We start from the raw sequence: 22881 nt of genomic DNA on the forward strand, positions 1-22881 counted from the left end.
CTTGCTGGAAATGCTGTAAAAACAAGATGAGAAAGTTTAACACAACCATTAAGTATTAGTAAGTTATCAAGCTTGTGTCCCCTGGGTGCTGTCATTTACAAAAACAGAATGATAATAATGATGATGATGATAATGATAATAATAATACTATTAATGATAATAATAATTATAATTATAGCTTTTTTTTTATATAGCGCATTTCACACTTGTTAAGTATCTCAGTGTGCGTTACAGAATGAAAACAGTCACCTTGAATTCAAAAAGAATATTCTGAAATCATTCACATTTCATATTGATGTACTGTAGTGAGTGTAGCATGTATTGTTTCAGTTATCTGTTTATTGAAATTCTTGTGGAAAAAACCAATTGTGGTTGTGCCTGAGATGTTAAAGCCATGAAATTACATAAAAGAGTGGCAATGAGTGATGATCAGGGGCTCTCCAACACAACCATAGTCTGGAAAGAAGTAATGTGCTTATAAGTGCAGTATAATGGACTCCCGTTATAACGAAGTTCTTGGGACCGGCAATTTTCTTTCATTATATTAAAATTTTGTTACAACTGAACAAATAAACAATAACAAAACATAGAACAGATAATGTTGCAGCCCGAATTTTTACTTTGTTGTAACTGGAATTTTGTTATAAAATAGCCTTGTTTGTTATAATGGGAGTGCACTGTAGCCTAGCATCAGAGTACTATCTCATGAGCATATCACTTTGAGTTTATGTTTTTCACGTTTATATTCTTTCTTTCTCCGTCTCTTCTACAGTGTGTGCTATATCTCTGGAGTTTGAAGATTTTGTGTCCCAAGACGCTCTTCATGTTACGAGGAAACCATGAGTGCCGGCACCTCACAGAATACTTCACATTCAAAACAGAGTGTAAGTATGATTTCCAGAGTCCCTTTTGGCTTCTAATGCTGATCAGTGTCAACAGTTGGAGTCAGCATCCCAATGCATGTGATAGCATAGTATAAATGTGTTCCTTAAGAGTGCTAAAACTGTAGCTCAATTTAACCCATTCATGAGCTACCTGACTGCTATCCTGCATATTTTTACTTTCAGAGTCTCAGAAAAAAAAAAGCTAATTTTTCACTTGTGTGTGGGTGTGGTTCTTATGTGCCTGTGTGCTTTACCAATCTCTCTGATAAATCTGTGTTGCTGTAATGTGTGACCAAAGTTGTCTCAGTATTTTGCATTCACATGCATATTTGTACGTACATGTATGCTATATACAGAATTAATATTACCAACAAAATAATTCAGCTCCAAATGCCTTAAAATACAACCCCTAGCCAGAAGAAAGAGATTATTAATACATCTCGTGCGAGTTCAGATTGTGAATAATTGTTCTGTTGCTGTTCACAATGATTTGCACAGGGTAGAATGTCATCTGGTCATCAGTGGCAGCAGTGTGTGTGTGTGTTTGTGTGTTGGAGGCTGCTAAAATCATCTTTCCTGATGTGTAATGACATCTGTTGTACAAAGTGTGAGCCATACATTCCAGAGGAATGGCAGAAACCATTATGAGTAATAGAGTGGAAAATCATCCCCAATTTCTGTGCATCTCTAAACACATGACATGCTTCCATGCAGTGCATGTCAAGGCACCTGTCAAAACTCACAACCTGACTTGATGACTTCATCGATAATGATTACAATGTTAACGTGGATGTAAAGCTGAAAGATCATCACTAGAAAATTCTCTTTCTTTCTCTAGGTAGAATGAGGTCCCTATTTACTCATGTGTCAGTTGCCTGTATGGATCAGCTTTCCATGTGTAGTTGAAATCTGTTGAGATGACTGAAAATGTTTCCCTGCTGCGTAGGAACAGAATATCTTAAAGCAAGTCAACTTTCATGATAGTATCAAAGGAGAGACAGAATGATCTTGAGTAGAAAAAAAGATAACCTGCCTTACCAGCTCTTCTCCCCCCTCCCCCCCCCCAAAAAAAAAAAAAAAGATAAATAAGAGTAAGAAGATCACACACACACACACACACACACACACACTTGAAAAAAATGCAATACCACTGAAAAACAACTAATTGTTTTTCTCTTCAGGTAGATATCAGTATTTTCTAGTCATATGAAGCATTAGACATATCTATGTTCAATCTGTATTTCATGATTATCAACTGCTGATTAACTAATGATTATGAAAACTGCTGTTTATGATCGATAAAAGCACAAAACATAGCCATCCTGTCCTTGTCTCTGATGTTAAGACTTCGTATCAACTAATAAATAGAAAGAAAAGCAACCATGTGAGCATTTGTAATGTTCATGCAGGGTATAACCAGCACCGCCTGAAGGAAACCAAGTCAGTGCATTTACACATTCTCATAGTGTGGATGTCATTTTAAACTGTTACACTAATGTGTTTAGGAAAAAAAATAAAAGGTCCAACCGTGTATGCAAATTTCATTGGTAATTGAAAGCCTTTCCACTGAAATGCAGTAGTTGAGTCACATGGTAAGGTATCTGAGAGTTTCTCAGAAGATTACTTGACTGTAGAAAGTGCTGACTTGAAAGGCATTAGGTTTCCCATCAGAGTGCTTGTCTTGAAAAAGTTATGAGGTAGGTTGATTAATATTTCAATGAAAAGCATGCTATGTAGCTGCAAAATTATTCCTCCAGTCTGTCAAGGAGAGCTGAAAATTCCTTTTGACTGGTTAAAAAACGGAAAATGTAAACTGCGATATATCAGCGTCTTCTTAAAATTGATCTGTTCTACACATGAATACTGCGTACATCTATGGCAATTTCAAGTGTGTTGCCTTCTTGAATAGTATTTTCCTAGGGTCCTATACTGCATGAGGCTGCCGGTGGCGAGTGCATGTCAAATTATTTGTTCATTGCATGCTCATATAATGGCCTCCTGATGTTAGTCTGCCTTCAAGACCGTCGGACAGATTTATCAAAATCTGCTTTCGCGGGGAAACAAGGGTTGTCCCTTGCAAAGTAATGCCTGATTAGCATCGGATAACATGCACATAGGGCGACTGGCTGTAAAAAATTCAATATTGCGCCATAAATTTTAATAACACATGCCATGGCCTGGGGAGGGAGGGAGGGCTCGCTGCACGCTGTGTACCTCCATAGGGTTGATACGGGCGTGTGCTGTCAGCTGAATATGTGGCCACTCTCTGTGGTGCATAAAAGTCATGTCATCTGTACTGTTGCTAAGTAGAGTCTAGACTGGAGGCACTACCATGAGATGGGTTTTCCATCTCATTCTGTTTCCCAACCCTGCATACCCTTCGATTAGAGCGTGCATCAGGAGAGAAGTAAAATGAGATCCACGTTTTGCATATCATGTATATATAGTCAATTGATCACAACAGGGGACAAATTGTTTTTTAATTTTTTTTTTAATATCAAGAATTCACTCATTTTTTAGAAAAAAAAACTTCAATCTTGTGAACTACTATTGCTCTTGTTAAAATGATACTATTGTACATGCAGACGTTTTATATATTCACCACTTTGTAGAAGTGATATCAACTATGCAGAAGGACATAACATAGCAAAAGCATGCTAGGTATGTCATAAAGCTGAATAGAATGTTGGGATTATCTGATGTTCGGTGTAATTGAACTGTACAAACGTAAGCAGCAGTCAACGCATTTAAACAGATTGTCAATGTTCACTTGCTTTCATGTAACTGTGATAAATGCAAAATTATTTTGCTCAGTAAAATGGTAAATGAATTCAAGCAGGTGTTGGTCATTTCATGTCAATGAATGGAATGGTGAAACTAAATAATCACAAGTTTACGCTTGTTTGTCTTTCTCCTTCCATACAGGCAAAATCAAATACACAGAGAATGTGTACAATGCATGTATGATAGCATTCGATTGTCTACCACTAGCAGCTGTTATGAACCAACAGTTCCTCTGTGTGCATGGAGGGCTCTCACCAGAAATACACTCATTAGATGACATCAGGAATGTAAGTATCATCAATCTAGTCATTGAATGTTTGGAAAGTGCTCTTAAGTTTAGGGTTAGTTAGGATTCCATGTCTTTAATAGTTTGTTTTGTAATTTCACAGTTTTATGTATAACAGTATATATATCAATCGTGAGTTGTATTATGTGTGGGAAGAATGTATTCAAGCATTGCTTTTTAGCATTCCTCCCCATTTCCAGCATTTCTGTACACTTTCAATATTTGCAAACTTGTAATTCTTGTTTATTGTGCATTGCAATGCAATTCATGCATTCAACTTTTGTAATATTGTGTGAGTAAATAACTGAATGCATGATTTCTGGACAGAGTGACGCTTTGAAAGGTGCCTGGATCCATTTGTCCCTGTGACATTTTTTCTATTTATCCTGTGGACTTTGGACCAAGGAAATTAATATGTAAAGTCAATGAAAAATATATTATTTTTGGTTTCTTTCTGAATTGTTTTTTTTTTTTCAGTCATTTAATAGTCCTTCTGGTAGTAATAGAAAGACTCCAGTCTCCAATGACTTTTCCAAAATTCACATGGGACATTTTGCTCTGTGTCTGTTGGTGTAAATGTGTGCTTTCCTTCTTGTAGGTTGTAAAAGGTTGATACTAAAGGATATTAAATATAAAGGTTTTAATTTATTGATAGAAATCAGGGCAGTACAGAAGATATGTATCCCACTTAAAGGGACATTCCAGACGATTTTCATAATTTCACATCATGTAGTACATAAATCGACAACTCCATGTTTAGATTTGTGGAATTTATTGTGGTTCTTGAGCAGAGAAACAATAGTTTGAAAAACCTTAAACAAATTACACTGAACAAGGATGATGACATAGGAGGTTCACATATTTCAGAAATGTAGCAGTGTAATTCCATTACAATACAGCTTGCTTGCGAGTTCACCTGTGTATAATCTATGCATGCCTTCTTCTTTTGTTCTGCTTCCTTGAGCCCCAACTCATGCATTCTTATGGTGACTCTGCCATGTCATCATCCTTGTTCAGTGCAATTTGTTCTAAATTTTGAAAATATTCTTATTCTTCATCCCAATTATCACAAATTCTGAAACTCTGTCTTCAGCATAAATAATTTATAGTTGTTCAAATGTAAAAATCTGAAAATCATCCGGAGGTCTCCTTTAATCAAATTGGGAAGAACCCCATACTTTAGATCAGACAAGTGCTCACTCATATTACTTGTTACTCATATTACTTAGTGAGTTTTACTTGTCCTGGACTAGCTGGCAAGTTTGGGCTTTAGCATTTATGGGAAAGGGAATTTCACTTTTTGGGCATGCCACCCCCTTCAACTGGAGTCAGAATTTGATATCAAGATGGATTTTACGTTTCAGACTCTTGAGGGTGACAAAGAACCATAATGCAGGGGGACATTTCTTTTGCATACTGACATGTTTCTTTGTACCAACTCTGCTCTCCAGTTGGACAGGTTCAAGGAGCCCCCAGCATTCGGTCCCATGTGTGATCTCCTATGGTCAGATCCCCTGGAGGACTTCGGTAGCGAGAAGACCACAGAACACTTCAGTCACAACACAGTCAGAGGGTGTTCCTACTTTTACAGGTAACAATGCAACGTCGTGTGCATCATGCTGGAAATGAATTACCGCTTGTGTGTGATCATTCTATGTTTTTGTACCTGATGGTGGCCTCAGTGCTTTCTGTCACATGAGCCTTAGAGGAGGATGATGATAATGATGATGACATTGCTGACAAGGGCAATCGTTTTGAGGTAGCTGCTGCTGATGTGATATTGAGAGCAATAGTGAATGACAGTTTAAACAACAGAGGGTACACACAAATAGCTGAGTGTATTCCTGCAACTGATTTTTTCACATATCTACCCAAAACTTTGACTGATGTCAGACATATCTCTATCGTACACACCAGCTGTGTGGCCAGTGCTCTAGGATTATTTTCATTCCAAGGAAGTGGGACTGTTTGTTAATTGCAGATTTCAAAAAGAAGACATTCTGGAGTATTCCTTGGATACGTAGGGTGACTGATTTCAGTTAGTGGTTGTCGCAGTTATTATATGGAGAATCATGGTAGTGGTGATTATGATTATGAAGATGGGAATATTGAAAGGGTTGTTCAAATTTGCTCATGGTAGGCTTGACAGCATTAACTCTGCTCTTCCGGTGAGTACATGCATTAAATCCATTATCCCAACATTGCAGGCTATACATTCATACAGCCTGGTCGAGATTAACATGGTGGTTGAAGCACCTTGAATGAATGATGTAGGCATTGGGCATGAGTCCAAGTCAGGATCTCCCGTGTAAAGGGTCTAGAATATACTCCTTTGTACATGAGTATAACATTGCTCTGAATAAGGGTGTCCCACATAGATAGACTTTAGTGGATGTAGGTGGATTTACCACAAAGAGATACTGTATTGTTTTATAAGCTGTTTTTTTTTGTTTTTTGTACAGATATCTTTGTAAATGAGGAGGTAATGGACATTTTTGCGAGATATTGTTTTCCATGAATAGACACCAAGGCTGTAGTGAATGTACTGTTATCCTTGTGCATGGCAACATTTCCTTGTGTTGTTAAATTCACGGTCCAACAGTAATATGCAAAATGTGCAAAAATTAAACCCTCGGGAAAATAATAGCTTATACAGTAGCACATTAGTGCTTCTACACTGTATACTGCAAAAGCATTTCACCAGATGCCTCTTAAATTTAGTGTTATTAACAGTCTTAAGAAGATTGAGAAAAGCATAGTGACCACTAATGTATAAAGGGCAGCCTAGGTCTGTTCAAGTTCTGAGTCAGCTCCTGTTCCCCCCCCCCCCAGCTTTACCCTCCCTTAAACCATGTTTGCCACATGTGGGATGCCCACATCTGCATGAAAGGACATTCCCACAAGCTGTGAAGCTGTCTCTGCTCGACTCCTCCCCCTTCCTGCATCGGGAGGCAGATAATCTACAGAGCAGGATGCATGTAGACACCGGTCAAATACAGCATCGCGGAGAGATCGTCTAATTTGTATTCCTCGGCCCGTGCTCATAAAACTGTGAAGTCAATCCATAAGTTTGCCGTGCAGTTTGCCCGCGTGACTGCTGAAATGAAAATTTTGATACGAGATCTTCTCCGCCGGCGTGGGAGAAATTGGGCCTGCACTCTGATGATGGCACGACGGTGCCCCTGTGAGGTGGCAGTTACGGCTCTCCGCATTGTTTGATGATTAAAGGAATCCATTATACCATCAAAGCTGCTTATATGCAGTCAAGCTGATCCAATCATAGAGTCGGGGATATCCTCGTAAAGCACACTAGTTTGTCTTGGGAGAAGTCAAGTCTCTGTAGCAATGTATTATTGCTTCATGGCAATGAGAATCTAATTTATCACCACATAAAGTAGCTGCCCTTGTTGTGCAAGTTGCATTGAGTGCTGTGATCTTCTCATGTGATTTGTGTGGCACACTTTTATTTCCAGTGATTGAATTTGACAGTTTTTTTATGTATTCTTGTGAGTCATCCTCAACTTGAATATGAATGGATTCATGTTAGATCACAGCATTTTCAATTACTTCATAAATCAAATGTCACAAATATTATCAAAGTTGAATTTTTGTGAGCTAGGTGGTGCAAGGAATTGTTGATGATTTGGTACGATGTTATTATATCGACCCCTATTTTATCCCAATGGCTTCTACTGGGTCTTTCATATTGTTACACATGAGTGGTTCAACTTCACTCATATTTCAGCCAAACTTTTGAGAAATTCACAAATCATTAGTAAAAACTGAAAAACTTCCAACCCAATAACCACCCAAAAGCTATTTTTCTCGTCATAAGGTACAACTATATGTAATGTGATGATATAAGATTATGAATGTATAGGAGGATGCAGAATGAGAGTCATAAAATAGTTCAAGAATCACCACATCTGTCCCTTGAGAAAACTGGAGAGAAAGAACCTAATTTATCTTTTAGTCTTTATTAGATCCACCGCTGAGAGGATCAAATTTGCGTTGTATTAAAGAGTCATCATAGGTGAAGAATTAACATTTTTCATTGATGGTTCCAGAGCAGGTATCTAAGGAAAGTTATTTAGCTCTAAATGAAAATGAGATGCTGGAGAAATATGACTTTCTTTCTTAAAATAACTGTCTTCCTTTCATTGAGAGATGAATTATCCTTCAGGAAAGGTGTTGATCTTTTCACCATTGATATACTTCCAAAGGTGAGCACCAGACCAAGTGTGCCTCTTGTTTATCAGAAGTTGAAGTTTATAGGAAAACAAATAGTAGTATTGATTAATTACAAACACATCTCCTTTAATAAAAATATATATTGAATAAAAAAAGAAATGTAGCAACAAAAGAGCATTGAAATTTGTTACATGAAGACATGTTCACTATGTGGATTCACCAATAAAAGCTTTGTGCCATGTTAGAAAAATGAACAAGCACAGAAGGTGCAACCACTCTGCCTTTCATCTCAGTCTGAGGTGGTTCCACAGACTTTGAGCCAAGATGCCTTTGACAGACATTGTAATCTTCAGGTGAATGTGTACCGAGGTTGCTTCCACAAGCTGTGCGCAATCTGCGGGTATCGCCAGAGGATTTCTCAAATGGGTGCATACGAAATCACCTGGATTTTCCCCCGTGAATTGAGCTACCGTGTTTGCACTCTTGACAGCCTTGCAGACTATGTTAAAAGGCCACCTTCGTGAGTATTTGTTGTGGCAAGAAAGGGCAAGAGAGAGAGGGAGGGAGAGGGAGAGATTGCAAATGATGATGCATCAACTTTGGCTTAGCCATGCTGCCTCTCTCAGTTGTTATTGTATGCTATGTGTCTGTGGGATTGGGAAAAGCAATCCAAATATTGGATGATGGTGTACTGCAGAAATCTTGTTTTTAGAACTAGATCTTCCCTTTCATTCTCTCTTCCACCCTCCCTCCCATCCGCCCTGTCTCTCTCTCTCTCTCTCTTTCTTTCATAGTCTGTGCACATCGTTTGTGGTATCTTCTTCCTGTATTGGCATTTGGTGTGCAAAGTCTAATTGAGTGAAACAGTTAAAGACCAACGTTGCTCTTGAAATGAAACCAAGAACTTAATGAACTTATGTCTATAACTGACATGACAGTATTAGCACAGAGACCTCAACCATTCTGTGGACAACCCTGTGTGTTTTGAACTACAAGTATTTTGGAGAACAGTAAATTGTGCTTGCCCTGGAAAAGCAGGTGTGTGGGTTGGTAGCATTATGATTTGGGATGCTACCTGAATTTTCAAGTTTTTTTTTTTCCATCGTTGGAAGGAAAAACAATCATTGAAGAAAATGGTTGGAGTTACATCAACATTTAACATGAAATAAGAAGGTTCCTATAATCTACCAGTCACAGTATAATTGCAACCGTATGTATAGAGTAGTTTAGGTGATGTCATAGGTCTACAAATCTTCCATTGACGTGAACATGTTGCTTAATTTCTTTCCATTTTTGACATGAAACAGAAACAGAAAAATGTAAGTCCTTCACAATAAATCATTATTGTGCAGCAATAGTCTTAACAACTGAACAAATTTTAGGCGCAAAGGGTTCAATATCACCATTTCATGAAACCATGAGAAACTATAAGAATTCCATGACATAATTTGATATGTGATATACATGAAACTTCTGTTTTGTTCATTTGATTTTCATCTAGTTATCGAGCCTATTTTATTAACAAGTGACATTGCACTTATAAGTACATGTCTCCTCTGTTCCTTTTTTCCCCTCAGTTAGAATATCCCTTCCATTTGAGATATATTTGTATTTCTCCTTGGAATTTCCACTTGTTTGAAGTCTTCTCACTTTTTGTGTCAGTGTCTATCTTGGGTCTCACCACATTTGTTCTATCTGTCCCTCTTTTTCTCCATTTCTGTTTCTGTCTATGTTGATCTTCATCCTGCCTTTGTCCTGGTCTCCTGTATCGATTTGTACCCATCATCATTGTATTGATGCTATTCCCTATTCTGTTTCCTTTTCTCCCCCTCTTAACCATGAACGCACTCTTCTCTTTATTGTCTGTCTGATATGACTCGATGGCCTGTTCTAAAACTTGTCTTTTTTTTTCTTTTTTTTTTAATTCTTGGGAAGCTCTAAGAGAGAGTGATTGACCGATCAAATTCCTTCTGTGTACATCTTCCCTCAGGCAGCACCGGTGCGTGGTGTGCACGCCTAACTACACATGTGCACTGTTGGCTGTATTAGAGTTTAATTAACTGCAGTGAGCGAGATCTTGCAGGTGAATAGGTAACCTTGGTGCTAATAATTGTGTGCATTCATGCTCAGGAGCATCTGTAAATGTTAATTTCCCCATTACAATTTGTCATCTCGCATAATATCATCTTTACTGGTTCCGCCGGCCTGTCTGTCCTTGCCGGACGGACATGCTGCCATTTTGGATGTCTGGATCCTCATAGAGTTGGCCACGCTGGCCCTTATATCCCTGTTGCCTGTAAGCCATTCATGAGATTGTCAGTCGAGGCGGTCAGAGGGACACAGCACTGGGCTGTAGTGATATTGTTCAATTAGTATTGCTGTAATGATGCAGTGATTGCTTCATACAAAATGCATGGGTGTAATTAGAGAGTCTTTGTCTGCAAAGGGTTGCAAAGTATGTACACAGCTCCAGGAATCTTTAGAGCCTGTATCCCCATCCCGTGCCATATCGCTTGAGGACAATGAAAAGAAAAGGAAGAAACGCACCACTAATTTTCGTGCTGATTGTTGATTGAATTCAAGTTTGATTATTCCTCTTTTGACATTATGCTGTCATCCATGTATTCTGTGATAATAGAGCAATTCAATGATCTCCCACTCATTTCATGAATTATGTGTTGCATGTGACCTTGAAGCAAATCAAACTTGAAAAATCTTGAAAATATGTTGATTATCATTGTTATGCAGTCAATTTTTCTGACTTCGGAAGACGTCAAATGATTTCAGGGCCCATGTGCTGTATGTGGGCATCTGTGTGTGCTACCTTCCACTTGTATGAATTGTGAATCCTGCAAATTGGAGATTCTGGAAAGGTTTACTCGATCCTTGATAAAGGTCAGTTTGACCCTGATGGTGCCTTTGAAGCATTATGCCATGATAATCAAAAATGCCAAAGGGCTCATGCATGAGGTCAAGCTGAAACGAGGCTTCTGTAGCAAGGTTTTGCAGCTGTATTGTGGGTGAACCCTGTTCTGAGAGCCCATATAGAAAGCAAGAGTTTGTATAGATTAAGAAATTTTAAGGACAAGACAGTGAATCGGGCATGAAAATCTGCTTAGCCTTGTTAAAATTCAATGCCTTGTTTCAAAGGAGTTGAAACAGATGGTTTGCTGGTTATTGACTGTCAAGTTCATGCTTGTTTTAGATACATCCTACACTTATCAAGAAATGAGAGGCTGTACTGTGGCACTGTCCCGCTGCAAAGATTACTGTGGCAGTGATGCAGGTTGTTGTAATACACTGTACCCCCACTCATTAAGCATAGTGTGCATGTGCAGTAATGCACAGTGACAGCATCGTATTGGTAATATTCAATGCCTACTCTCACAGTATGGGATTGGGGAGCTGTCTTTTCTCCCTGACAAATGAATAGTTATATGACTTTGTGTGGTGATTTTGCCTTCACGTAATTTGGATGATATTGTAAACTTTTAGTTTTAACTGTGCAGCATATACCAGAGAAAAATTCTTATATAGAAGAGTTACAAACATCATCAAAGAAATTTGTTGCTTAACATGGTTCTTAGGTAATTTTTGTGTTCCACTGATACTGCTGCATTATCTCAATCCACATGTATATGAAGGCGAACTTGTCCTTTAAATGTCTGGTAATTTTTAATACAACATGCACAAAATATTGATTGAAACATCCGCATAGTCTAGCATTCAGTTGTTTATCTGCAGTTCAGTCCTTTACTATAATATGGCAAAATGAAGTGTTTTTGGTGTTTTTTTGTGTGTTTGCTTTTTTTTTTTTTTTTTTTTTTTACTTTAGCATGCCATTTTTATGAGAATGCATAGATAAAAGTTCAATTCCACTCCCATGTTCACTTTGAATTTATTGCAGGGAGAAGAATCAAATTAAAAGGGCATTAGAAGTTTTAATGAAATTTGATATGAATTAAGATATATCACAGTATTTTGTAGTTTTGTTTAGTTTTACAAATTATTGTGTTAGTTTGCAATTATTATGCATTTTAGATTAGGTAATGCAAGTTTCCATTTTCACTGACTTTCCTGGTTTTTGTTTGATATCATAAACAGCATATGTGCTCTTTGCATCAAGTTTTTATATTACATGATCTAGCATTACTTTAGCAAATGGGCCTAAACCTGCTGATGTTTTGATTTTTAAAAAAAATTGTGTTAAAAGGTGATGTCATCATCACCCCAATATCATTGTTTTTGGAGAACATATGAAATTCTGAAATATTATTTTTTTTTCTTTTCTAGTAGGTTTGATTTAAATGAAACTTCAGCATTCTTTTTAATATTATTGCTATTTTGCTCTATTCAGTGTGGAGTGAATATTAAGATGGAGTTAAATGGCTTTTTAGTTTCTTAACTACTAATAGTTTTTTTCCCCCTTCTGTTTTACAACCTAGCGGGTAAGAAAGAAATTTAAGCATTTGTACAAACTAGAAATAGTAAGTAAATAGAAGGTATTTTACACAATAATGCACACTGGGTTATTCTAGCAGAATTTAATTTCTCAGCTTATTACAAGGATTGCCAAATGTGTATCACCTTGTGCAGTCTGTGCCAATCATAAATGCTGTAACAACTTATACAAACACTCTGTCATTGCTGACTATTATGAGATTATGTCCAGTGTAGAAGGAAATATTTCCATCGGTGACATGCCGATCACTCTAATCCAAGTGCCATCGCAGAAAATGAGAAGTCCGATCTTACTGAGAGATAAGTAGATAGATAGAATGAATAAGAGACTGGAGGAGGAAGGGGAAAGAGAGGGGAGACAGGAAAGGTCTTGAAAAACACAAGTTTGTTAGCAATGCATGATCCTCACCATAATGTTATCAGAGCCACCAGAGCTGTCAGATCAGTACCTTGTATGACCACAGGATTCACTGTAGTACTACAGTATATGAGCATTTGGCAACACTGTGGAGGATGCATTTGACTATTAGTGCAGTTTTCAATGACAATCGAAAGACAAATAATCCTTTATTCATGCATCCCATAGATATTGTTAATGATGCAATTTTGTGTTGCAAAACAGTTATAAAGGTGTCATTTGAACATCAGTCAGAGCAGTCACCTTGGTTTTAACTCCAGAAAGATGTCCCAGGTATTTGTAGTTATCACTAATGGATTGGATTCAACAACAGGAGTGTAATATGCACACATAACTTCTTTGACAGTATGAGGCAGACTATCTTGCCTGTGGTTACATGTATCCATCTATCCCAGCAGCCATAAAACGAATGTGATCGGTGGCAATGTGATAAATAAGGAATTCAAGCTTTGTTTTAACAGAGCCTTTCAAACTAGAGTTACCGCGGCAACATCCGGGTAATGTCAGGGTAATCTTATTTCACCTAGCCTGTTAAAGGGTTTCCGGTATCTTTTGCCAAAATCTACCCTAGTCAACTAGGGTAATTGCTGCAGCATTACCCTGACGTTACCCTAGCAACTCTCCTGTTAGTAACATTCCTTTGATACCCTCAACATACATGCGCAAGATTGCAAACAGAGAATAATTGACATGCCACGCGCTGATCACGAGCATAAATTGTAACCACTTATGCGTATGTAGTGGAGATCAGTGATTGTATGTAACCACATTTTGTATGTCCCCAATCTGGAACAATAGGCAGCGCTGGCTAGTGGGCGGGGTAGTCGCAACAGTGGACACACCCCTTTGTGGAAACCTATCCATGCCAGGTTTTCGGCGTGTGTCTGTTAAAACAATACCCTTCGCTCTGTCCTGCAGTTTTATTGGCGGAGGCGAGGAAGTTTGTTCTGCGAACGTTGCCGCGACATTGTCGCAGTAAGGTCTGTTAAAACATGGCTCAAGAAGACATTGTAGCAAAGTCAGAAGTTGGAATAAAATCAAGTGGCATTTTGTACCTTGTGGAAGCATCAAGTGTTGGATTCCCTCTCCCAAGAGCATTGCATCCCTAAACTTCTGCTTTTCTTCATTCATTTTGGCCATGATCAAGGAATTTCTGCCTTTCATTAGCATTATATGCAGCAAATTGACAGAGTGAAGGCTCTTGAATGAGTATAATTAATAGAAACTAATTACAATTGTCGTCACTCAGGACATGTTGTAACCTCTACAGCTTGATGGAGATTCTTTGATTTTTCTTCCAACAGGTGAACTGAGCACAGAGACTGGAATTGAAGGCCTTTTAGAGCTTTTCTTAGCCAGCAACAGGGGTTTATGGAGAGTATGTATGCAGTGCTCTGTGGAAAGAGTGGCTCAGTGGGACATCTTTGTGGTTTTATTCCTGGTGGCAGTTTGTGGATGGAGAATCTGTGAGCGTCGATGTTGTGCATTGATTACAGGCGCCACCCCCACTCTCCCCTCTGCCTCCTCTCAACATTTCGCCAACATTTCCTATCATTGCGGCTGTTGGTTTTGGATGCTGTGGCAGTCGGCCATTGTGGGAGCAAGAGAGGGCCGGGGTACACTGCAGTTCATGCAGGCATCAGCAGCCGGGCAAATTGTTGTCGAGTGGGTCCAGGGAATAAATTCATCCACACCATTCATGTGATGGGGTGCTGGGGCATAGGGGAATTATATGTTGTCTGATCATGTCAATTCTCTCATGTTCTGAGGTTTGGCAGCGTGTTTAAAGTGTTGTCCCGTTTTTATTGTGCAGATCCATTGCTCTGCCCTTGTGTTCCTGTAGCAGACCTTTTCCATTTCCCTCCGTGTTGAAAGATATTTTGTGTTGATGTTCAACTTCAAGTTTTGATCACTTATATTTCAGTTTCATGATTGAAGAGGAAAAGGTTGTTCACAGACTACAACATGCAGTTTTCAACAGCAGACATTACATTGTGTCACAAATTAGAAATAAGTCACTATAGCTTTACATGCATTAGTTATGAGGAACAGAGTGGTTATGCAGGAGTTTGTTGCATCATGAGACTGACCCTGCACACCAGGAATAAAAAAGAAGAAGTAAATGTGTGTAATACAAGGCAAATATTATGTGGAAGAAGTCATGAACTGACTCTATGGCAGTGTTCGGTATCCCTGTGAAATTTTGTCTCGGAGTACTTTTCCTTTCCAGTTTCATGGCTTTGATGAAAGTTTCACATCGATGTGAATTTCACTTTCATTCAAAAATATGCAAGGGAATTTAATTTGATACCATGTTCCCTGTTTGTAATGTGCTTTTGTAGGGCTTAATTGCAAAGTTTTGTGCTAGGACTGTGCTAAATGTATTCCCAATACCTTTAAGTTTCTTAGTGCTATAATAGTGAAGGGCCAAAAAAAAGTTTTTGTTTTTGTTGTTTTGACAAGAAGGAAGGAGATGGGGAATGGGCAACTTGTTTGCTTTCAGCTTGGTCTAATAACAAAATACTTCCTTCTGTATACTCTGACCGTCTCACTGGTGTGCCATTATCATTTATATATATATTATTACTGGATTGTCTTTCACCAGGACATGAGATTTACTTGGCAAACAAACACAAGTACTGTAAGTGAGCTACTCGGAATGTTATTGTCACAAAAATATCAGTGTTGTGGATGTGTTTACATTCATGAGTGTCAATCAGATTGAATTCACAAATATAAAAAAAGAACAAAAATGTGAGATAATGTTGTGCCACTCAAAGAGCTGTGATTTGATAGCTAATGTAGAACTGCTGGCCTGTGATTGTCCCAATACTTGTCTGTGCTTACAGTGTACATGCACTTTCCCCCAAGTGAATAGGCAGTGAGCACCGTTTTTCTTGATGGGAAACCTTGGGATTTTAAAAAACAACCCTTGTGTGCCCTGTCCTGGGTATGTACCCAATATCTTGGGAGTGATCTAGCTTGTGATCTAGTGTGTTGCTGTTGGTAGAGGCACCATTTGTGTGAAAGAGACTTCAGATGGCACAAAACTGACACAATTAGTTGCAGTGACTCAGTGTGAGTCCCGATCTTATATCTAGGCATGATCATGTCATGACGCAACGATAAGACATTTATGTGGAATAGCTGTTTGCAACTGCAGGGCCCTTGTCAGTTTAATGTCATCTAGGGAAACCTATGATGTTAAGGTTGCATCTGACCTACAGGACTATTTCCTGATGAGCAAGATATGTAATGTGTCCATATAAAAAGTAAATGAAAAGTAAATAAAAGAAGTTCCAACTAGCAGATTTTTAAGAAGCCATTGAACATGCCATGTATGCCATTTTGTAATTTTTACTCTGGAATTTTAACATTGTTATAGAGGTTCAGTAAAAATGGCTCTGATAAATGAGACTGTTCTGTTAAAAAAAAAAAGAAGAAAGGAAAGGAGAAGTTTACAAAAGAGCTTGCACTCTTGTGAAATGTTTTATGAGCGCATTCAATTTCAGCAAGAGCTAGCCAGCTTGGAATCATGATAATGTACAAGGGGGCAAACAGGCAGTAGTTTGTTCAATTGTTGTCTCCAAACTTTGAGTACCTCAAGCTTATTGGCTGCATGTGTTGCTGTCTGGGTGAACTTGTCGACCTCAACCAGATTGAGACGTTAATTATATCTTTGTAGGGGGGCTGGCATAGTTTCATGCCATTTCGGGCTCGTATCTTTCTGTAATCATCAACTTCACAACATATCTCACCCCCTGAACAGTCGAGGAGGAGCACTGTCAATGCTGCTGAAGATTGTCAAAATGGACCAATGTTATGTCGCAATCAACCAGAGGCATTTTGTAGTATGTTGTCAGTCTGTTGGGGATATCCAGACCTAGATATACAGTAGACATGGTGACTTCGGAAAGCATCAATCAGATTGTCATCAAACTAAGTGCCAGAGTGAAGTGTGACAGGTCAATTAACCACTTACATTGTGGGGAAAATAACAGCCCTTAGTCGTAGGTTATAGGTCAAATTACAATGCAGAAGCATTGCTGTATGCATTTATACTTGGCTACTGTTGGTTACACAGGGTACATGGATGCTATGGGACAAGGCAATTTACTAATTGTTTTAACTTTAAAAAAAAGTTGTTGGGATTTCATGAAGGTCAAGGTCAAAACTTAAGACATGTCAATTTGTAAATAATGAATTATATATGTATGAGTTGCTACATCAAATTATACAGCTTTGACAATCATTAGCTGTCTTATTTTGTGCAAAACATGGTGAATATCAGTGTCACAAACACCAACATGCCATGTAGTTTGCAGAGACATGTGGTTTGACTGTTCCCTTGACTGCTGAATGTTGCAAACTACTTTTTTTATTATCATGCACTGAAGCCGAAAGGGGCATACTTGGCTTTTCAGTAAACCTGTTCTTATGTGAATTTTGAAGAAATGCCTATGGTGTTGTGATAAAACTTGCTTTAAATGCGCATGACAGCAGTGAACATATGATTTTTAGTCACACATCCCAGGTGAGTTTTAGAGGCTGAAATTCCAAATTTCAAGCAATGATGCAAAATGCACTTTGTAAAATTAAATCAGCTGAACCAGTACAATGCAACAAAATAAATTTGTGATACAATGTTTTGTGTTGCATGTAGTAATTGTTGTTTCCATTCTCTTGGTTGCCTGCATGGAGTTAATTTATTGACTTGTGATTTTCCCTGGAGTAGAAGTTCAAGATGAGAGCTCTCAGCTACAATCATATCACCTCATTATAGAGCCATTGTGAAGTAAATTATCTCTTCCACCACGTGTGCTATGATTTTTGATTGAAACAAGATCTCAGCCAGAGTGTACTTCTAAGAATTAAAAGTAGGGTGATGCCATAGCATACAGAAATTATTCCAATACCATCAAAACGTGAACAAAGAGCTATTATCTACACACTCAGGCTTTACTTGTTCTGCATACTAAGTTTTTATTATTATTATTATTTTTTTTGTACAGTGAAATGAGCCACAAATGAACTTTAAAGATTATTAGATGCGCATTCCTGAAGAATGAGTGAAATTTTGCTCCATGCAAAGCACCTCGGGAGTGCCATGCTTCACTTAATGCAAAACATAGAAGACAGACCCCTCAAAGCATTGCTTTCTGCATAACATGAATTTCTCTTTGTCTTTGCCCCTTTTTGTCTCTGCAGCTACTCAGCCTGCTGTGAGTTCTTACAACAGAATAACCTTCTTTCAATAATTCGAGCGCATGAGGCTCAGGATACTGGGTAAGTGGCAAGATGTCATCTCTCATTTTCCCTCCTTCCTCTCCCATTCCCGCCAAGTGAAAATTCTCCCTTGGCATGCATACAGGCCACGTACCGGCATGTACAGCAGACAGCAGCTCTCCAATGCGCAGCTAGTCTGCCTTCAAGGGAAAATATCCCGGCACTGTCTCCCCGTGTAGCGTAGCAAAGGTCTGTCTGTAATTGTCCGCCATTGTATCTTAAGGGCAGAGAAGAAGAGAAACAAGAAAAAGATTGTGCATATCAATTCTTTCATGTTACTTTTGATGTGTTGAATATTTAACAGCTACTGTTTTGTGTTATATGTCATATTGGTTGATACAAATGGTTAAATTTGCTTAGGGAATTCATTAGAATTCTTGTCTTCTGCATCACGCAAGCTAATATCTATTCATATGAATTTCATTCACATAATGTGGCATATAGAATTCCCCAGCTCGACTCCCCTGTCATATTTTATGAAAATAGTCAATAAGTGTTAGTAGTGTTAGTGGAATTTATCTCTTTGGGCTCTCTTTTTCCAGGCCTTTGCTTATTCTCTATTTTTAAATTTGAAATAAGTATGTGTGGATTGCATTACTTGACAATTATCTCCTGAGCACAATGTTTGTAATTCTATGTGATATGCGAGGTATTTAGGCTATCTTAGAAGTGATATCGGATGACATGCCCCAAGTAGAATGGCACAGACAATCACATGCATCTCTCACTCATGACATAAGGATAAGGAAATGTGTGTTTAAGGGTTTATTTTATGTTGAGCACTTAAAGGAGTTGCATGTTTTCAGGACGTGTTGATATTTATCAAAATCATATACTGTATATATGCCATATATTTAGCGAGTCGAAGTTCTCGCAATTAGGTCTTCCCGACAATTTTGCGAGTGGTTAAATTTGTGACCATGAAGTATATGCGTACACTTCACATTCATGTTGGGATCAGAGTTGATATTTCCGCATGTTTTTGAATTCGCAAATAAAACCAGACTTGTGAAAATGAAAGCCTTGCAAAATACGGCATACATAATACATGCAAAATTAGGTAGAAGGTAGTTATATTTAAAACCATGTCACAAATGTGTTGTTGGTTTGTAAAATTTTTTATATCCTTGTTTTCCTCACATCCTTCCTAAAAGGAAAAGTTACATCCTTGGCATCAAAATGCATTTTTCTTTTTTAAGTAGAAATAAGCAGTGATGATCCTCAGTGATTTTGTATCACATGTTTTATATTCTTGATTGCTAATTGCTGTAGAATGAGAATGACAAACATGCTTTTACCTTGGCCAGGTTAGGGAAATAGAACATGGTAAGTTTAGTGCATTTTAGTACCGTTAAAATGTGCTATATCTCAAAGTGTTACAGATTTTGATCATAATCAGTGATTTTTGTTGTTGATGCTGATCAAATAGAAAATGGTCAAACATGAAATGTTGCAAAACTGGCATTTGGTGATTCTACATCACACAAGACTGATATCATATGATATCAAAACACTGAGGTATGTGTACCACCAAAGCACACAACATTTTAGTCACAACTAACAGGCAGTTGGCAAGTGGTTTCTATTGTTGTTGCACCAGGTGTCATTTGTAAAAAGTGTTACATGTCAATTTTAAAACTTCAGTCCGTATCTATGCAACCTAGTCCATCATTCCGTTAAAGAAGGGAGGATTGAAAACAGACATGTTTCAGGGTGTGCGACCTTGATTGTCAACCAATTTGCGCAATATTTTCTCCCCTCTCCACAACAGGTATCGGATGTACAGAAAGAGTCCCGCAACAGGTTTCCCCTCACTCATCACCATCTTCTCAGCACCCAACTACTTGGATGTCTATAACAATAAAGGTAAAGGATAAAGAAGCAAAAGAGATTCAAATGGATACATGTTTACCAATGGTATTCACAGTAAGTTGCTTTGCTGTAAATTGAGTGAGTTAATGTAATGTCTGTGTGTGTGTACGTGGCCTCCTCAAAGAGAAATCAACCCATGTCTGGTTCATCCTCTAAATCAACAGTATGCGTATTATTCTGTGAACGGATATGTCCCTCTCCTTGCTGGCTTGCAAGTCACATGCAGTGAATTGAAGAGATTATGAAGATGCACCGTATTATGAGTCCACGACTCTGCAGTATCTGTCATTATGTGAAAACCCCACCTCATCCCAAAACAGTGCAAGCATATACATGTACATTACACACACAGACACAATTAGCTTTAAAGTGTGATCGAAAATGGGTCAGCCACAAGGATGAGTTTGACCAAGTCAAGAGCCCTTTCAGATTATAGAAGAAATTGTTTGTAAATATGTTGATTTGACATGCTTAATGCTAATTAAGTAACCTTTGTAAGTCTGAAAGCAAACTTGACTCACATTTCTCCCAAAGATATTTCTTCAGTCATGTTGGCCAGTTGTGGCCTGAGGGTGTCATGTAATCCAGATTTGCCCGATTTAGGTCCATATTCTGCAGTCTGAACAGTTTGACCTGTAAAACATTATACATGATTATGGTGGTTAGGTGCGGCTTGATCTCATACTTGATGCTGTCAAGGCTTGTGCATGTTGTACGTGTAAATATTCTTGCAAGTGAGTATATGGAACTTTATGTTTCTGAGTCACAGTTCGTGTAGCTTGTGTCACATGTATTATCATATTTGAAAGGTGCTGCAGTTAACTGTCAGGGAGGAGACTTTCAAGTGTCTAGACGCTTTACACATCTATTAGTATTTAGGAACACATTTCAGAAAGGTGATTGTAATTTGGTTCTTCTGCAAGTGTGAAAACCATACTAGGTTGTGTCATAGTGACACATAGCCAAGAAATCCGAGCTGACATCCTTCCCTTCTCACCCCTACCCAACCTCAACCCCCTTCGATGCCTGTAGGGACTTAGTTGCTGGACAGGTGCAGTCTTGTTACCCTGGGATGGTATAGGTGTTGTCAATGAAGGGATCATGTTTGGGTCATATGAAACCAGGATATCTGATGACAGAAATCCTCATGTGAAGCGTACACCACAAGTATCTGGAAGAACTGTGTAACCCCCCCCCCCCCCCCCCAATCGCTGCCGCGGCCGCCACCACCACCACCACCACCATCAGGTTTCCCTCTGTGTTCAGAGATATCGAGCATGGATTAATATGGTGTACCCTTAGAGAGAAGTGGGGTTTTCAGCTACAAATTCCTACTGTTGTTGCAGTGATAGTAAATGTTTCTGTAGAGACACAACTCCTGGCTAAGCATAGCATGCACGCGTTGCCCCTAGAAATGCAAGGGCCGACTACAGCAGCGGAAGTGACTAAGCAGTCACGCTGAGGCGACCACATCAGAGGTGACTAACATATTACATCACAATTAGCTTTATGTCCTACCAAGCAAATACAGTGCAACTTCATAATTTTTTTTCCCCTTCTTCATCATTCATGTACCACTCTGCCGATAATTCGGCAGACTCTTCTCAGGCAAAACTGCATTTGGTATCTTTTGTCGGGCTCTGTTGACTGTATGCATGACGGAAATGTCATCAGTACATTTGCACATGTAGCCAAGTGTCGATCCCCAGCGTCATTCAAAAGACATGGAGAGGGTGGAAGATGCAGCGAACACATGCCCACATCTTTGCTACTTTGTGTTGTTGGCTGAAAGGGAACTGCACAATTCTCTTTGGCCCCGCAACTTAAGTTTTGAAGCTAGGCACGATTAATACAAGTAGATTTGCTTCTAGTGATAGTTTTAATGTATTTTCACAAGGATTTTATGTCGTTCCCAGAGTCGGTCAGTCATTGATTTTTTTTTTTCTTCAGAATTATCGAGGCAGGAATAAACATTTTAGATGAAACTTGCCAGCCAATTCTCATTCAGAAATTATTGAAATGATGATGTGATGTTGAGCTAGCCCCTTTTGTTGGCAATCAAACATGTTGAGATGTCTCGTGTGCCTACATAGCAAATCTAGGTGAATTCAAAAGATCAGTAATTGAATTGGAAGCATTACATTTTAATGAATGAAATATCCTATGTTTTTCATTGCAAATATAATTTTTTGGTAAGTTTGATTGGGCTTACTATGAGAATTGTAGAACTTTGTATTGCAGCTAGGACACTAGTCCTAAGAAAAAAAGCCTGTAGTTAATGCACCTGTTATTACGCTGTAATAATTAATTACAGCTGTACTGTGCATTATTTGATTTTTCTCCACTGTTGACAATCCCACCATCTCCAATGAGATTTTGTTATATTTTCTAAATCTTTGATTATACACTGTATTTAAGAACTTACTTTAAGGAAGCATTGTTTGTCCAAATCATTTAGTATGCTGTAGTATATGCAAGGAGCTGTCAAAGTCATATCTAGACGTTGCGGCTGCTGGAACCCTGGAGTGGCAGCTGCAATGTTCCTCTGAAATCTTGACGAGTGTGGAGAGTTGTGAGGGGAGGGAATGGGAGACAGGGGGAAGAAAGGGGAGGGTGTGATGTATAATGTGTGAATGATGATTGATGGGAGATTGTTGTAGGTATGGACAAAATACAGAAAAATGTACCTCCAGAGTTAC

General features: G+C 38.5%; 1 protein-coding gene across 5 annotated transcripts in view; it reads left to right on the forward strand.

Moving 5' to 3' along the window:
- LOC140228708 (protein phosphatase 3 catalytic subunit alpha-like) overlaps positions 1–22881 on the forward strand; it is a 108676-nt gene that overhangs the window by 42915 nt on the left and 42880 nt on the right. For all 5 annotated transcript variants that reach the window (XM_072308983.1, XM_072308984.1, XM_072308985.1 and 2 more), the window contains exons 4-8: positions 773–884; positions 3810–3955; positions 5406–5545; positions 18233–18310; positions 20082–20176. In XM_072308983.1, the coding sequence (XP_072165084.1) occupies positions 773–884; positions 3810–3955; positions 5406–5545; positions 18233–18310; positions 20082–20176 (571 nt within the window). The remainder of the gene's footprint in view (positions 1–772; positions 885–3809; positions 3956–5405; positions 5546–18232; positions 18311–20081; positions 20177–22881) is intronic.

The sequence above is a fragment of the Diadema setosum genome, chromosome 5, assembly GCF_964275005.1.
Source record: "Diadema setosum chromosome 5, eeDiaSeto1, whole genome shotgun sequence".
In the NCBI taxonomy this organism is placed as follows: Eukaryota; Metazoa; Echinodermata; class Echinoidea; order Diadematoida; family Diadematidae; genus Diadema; species Diadema setosum.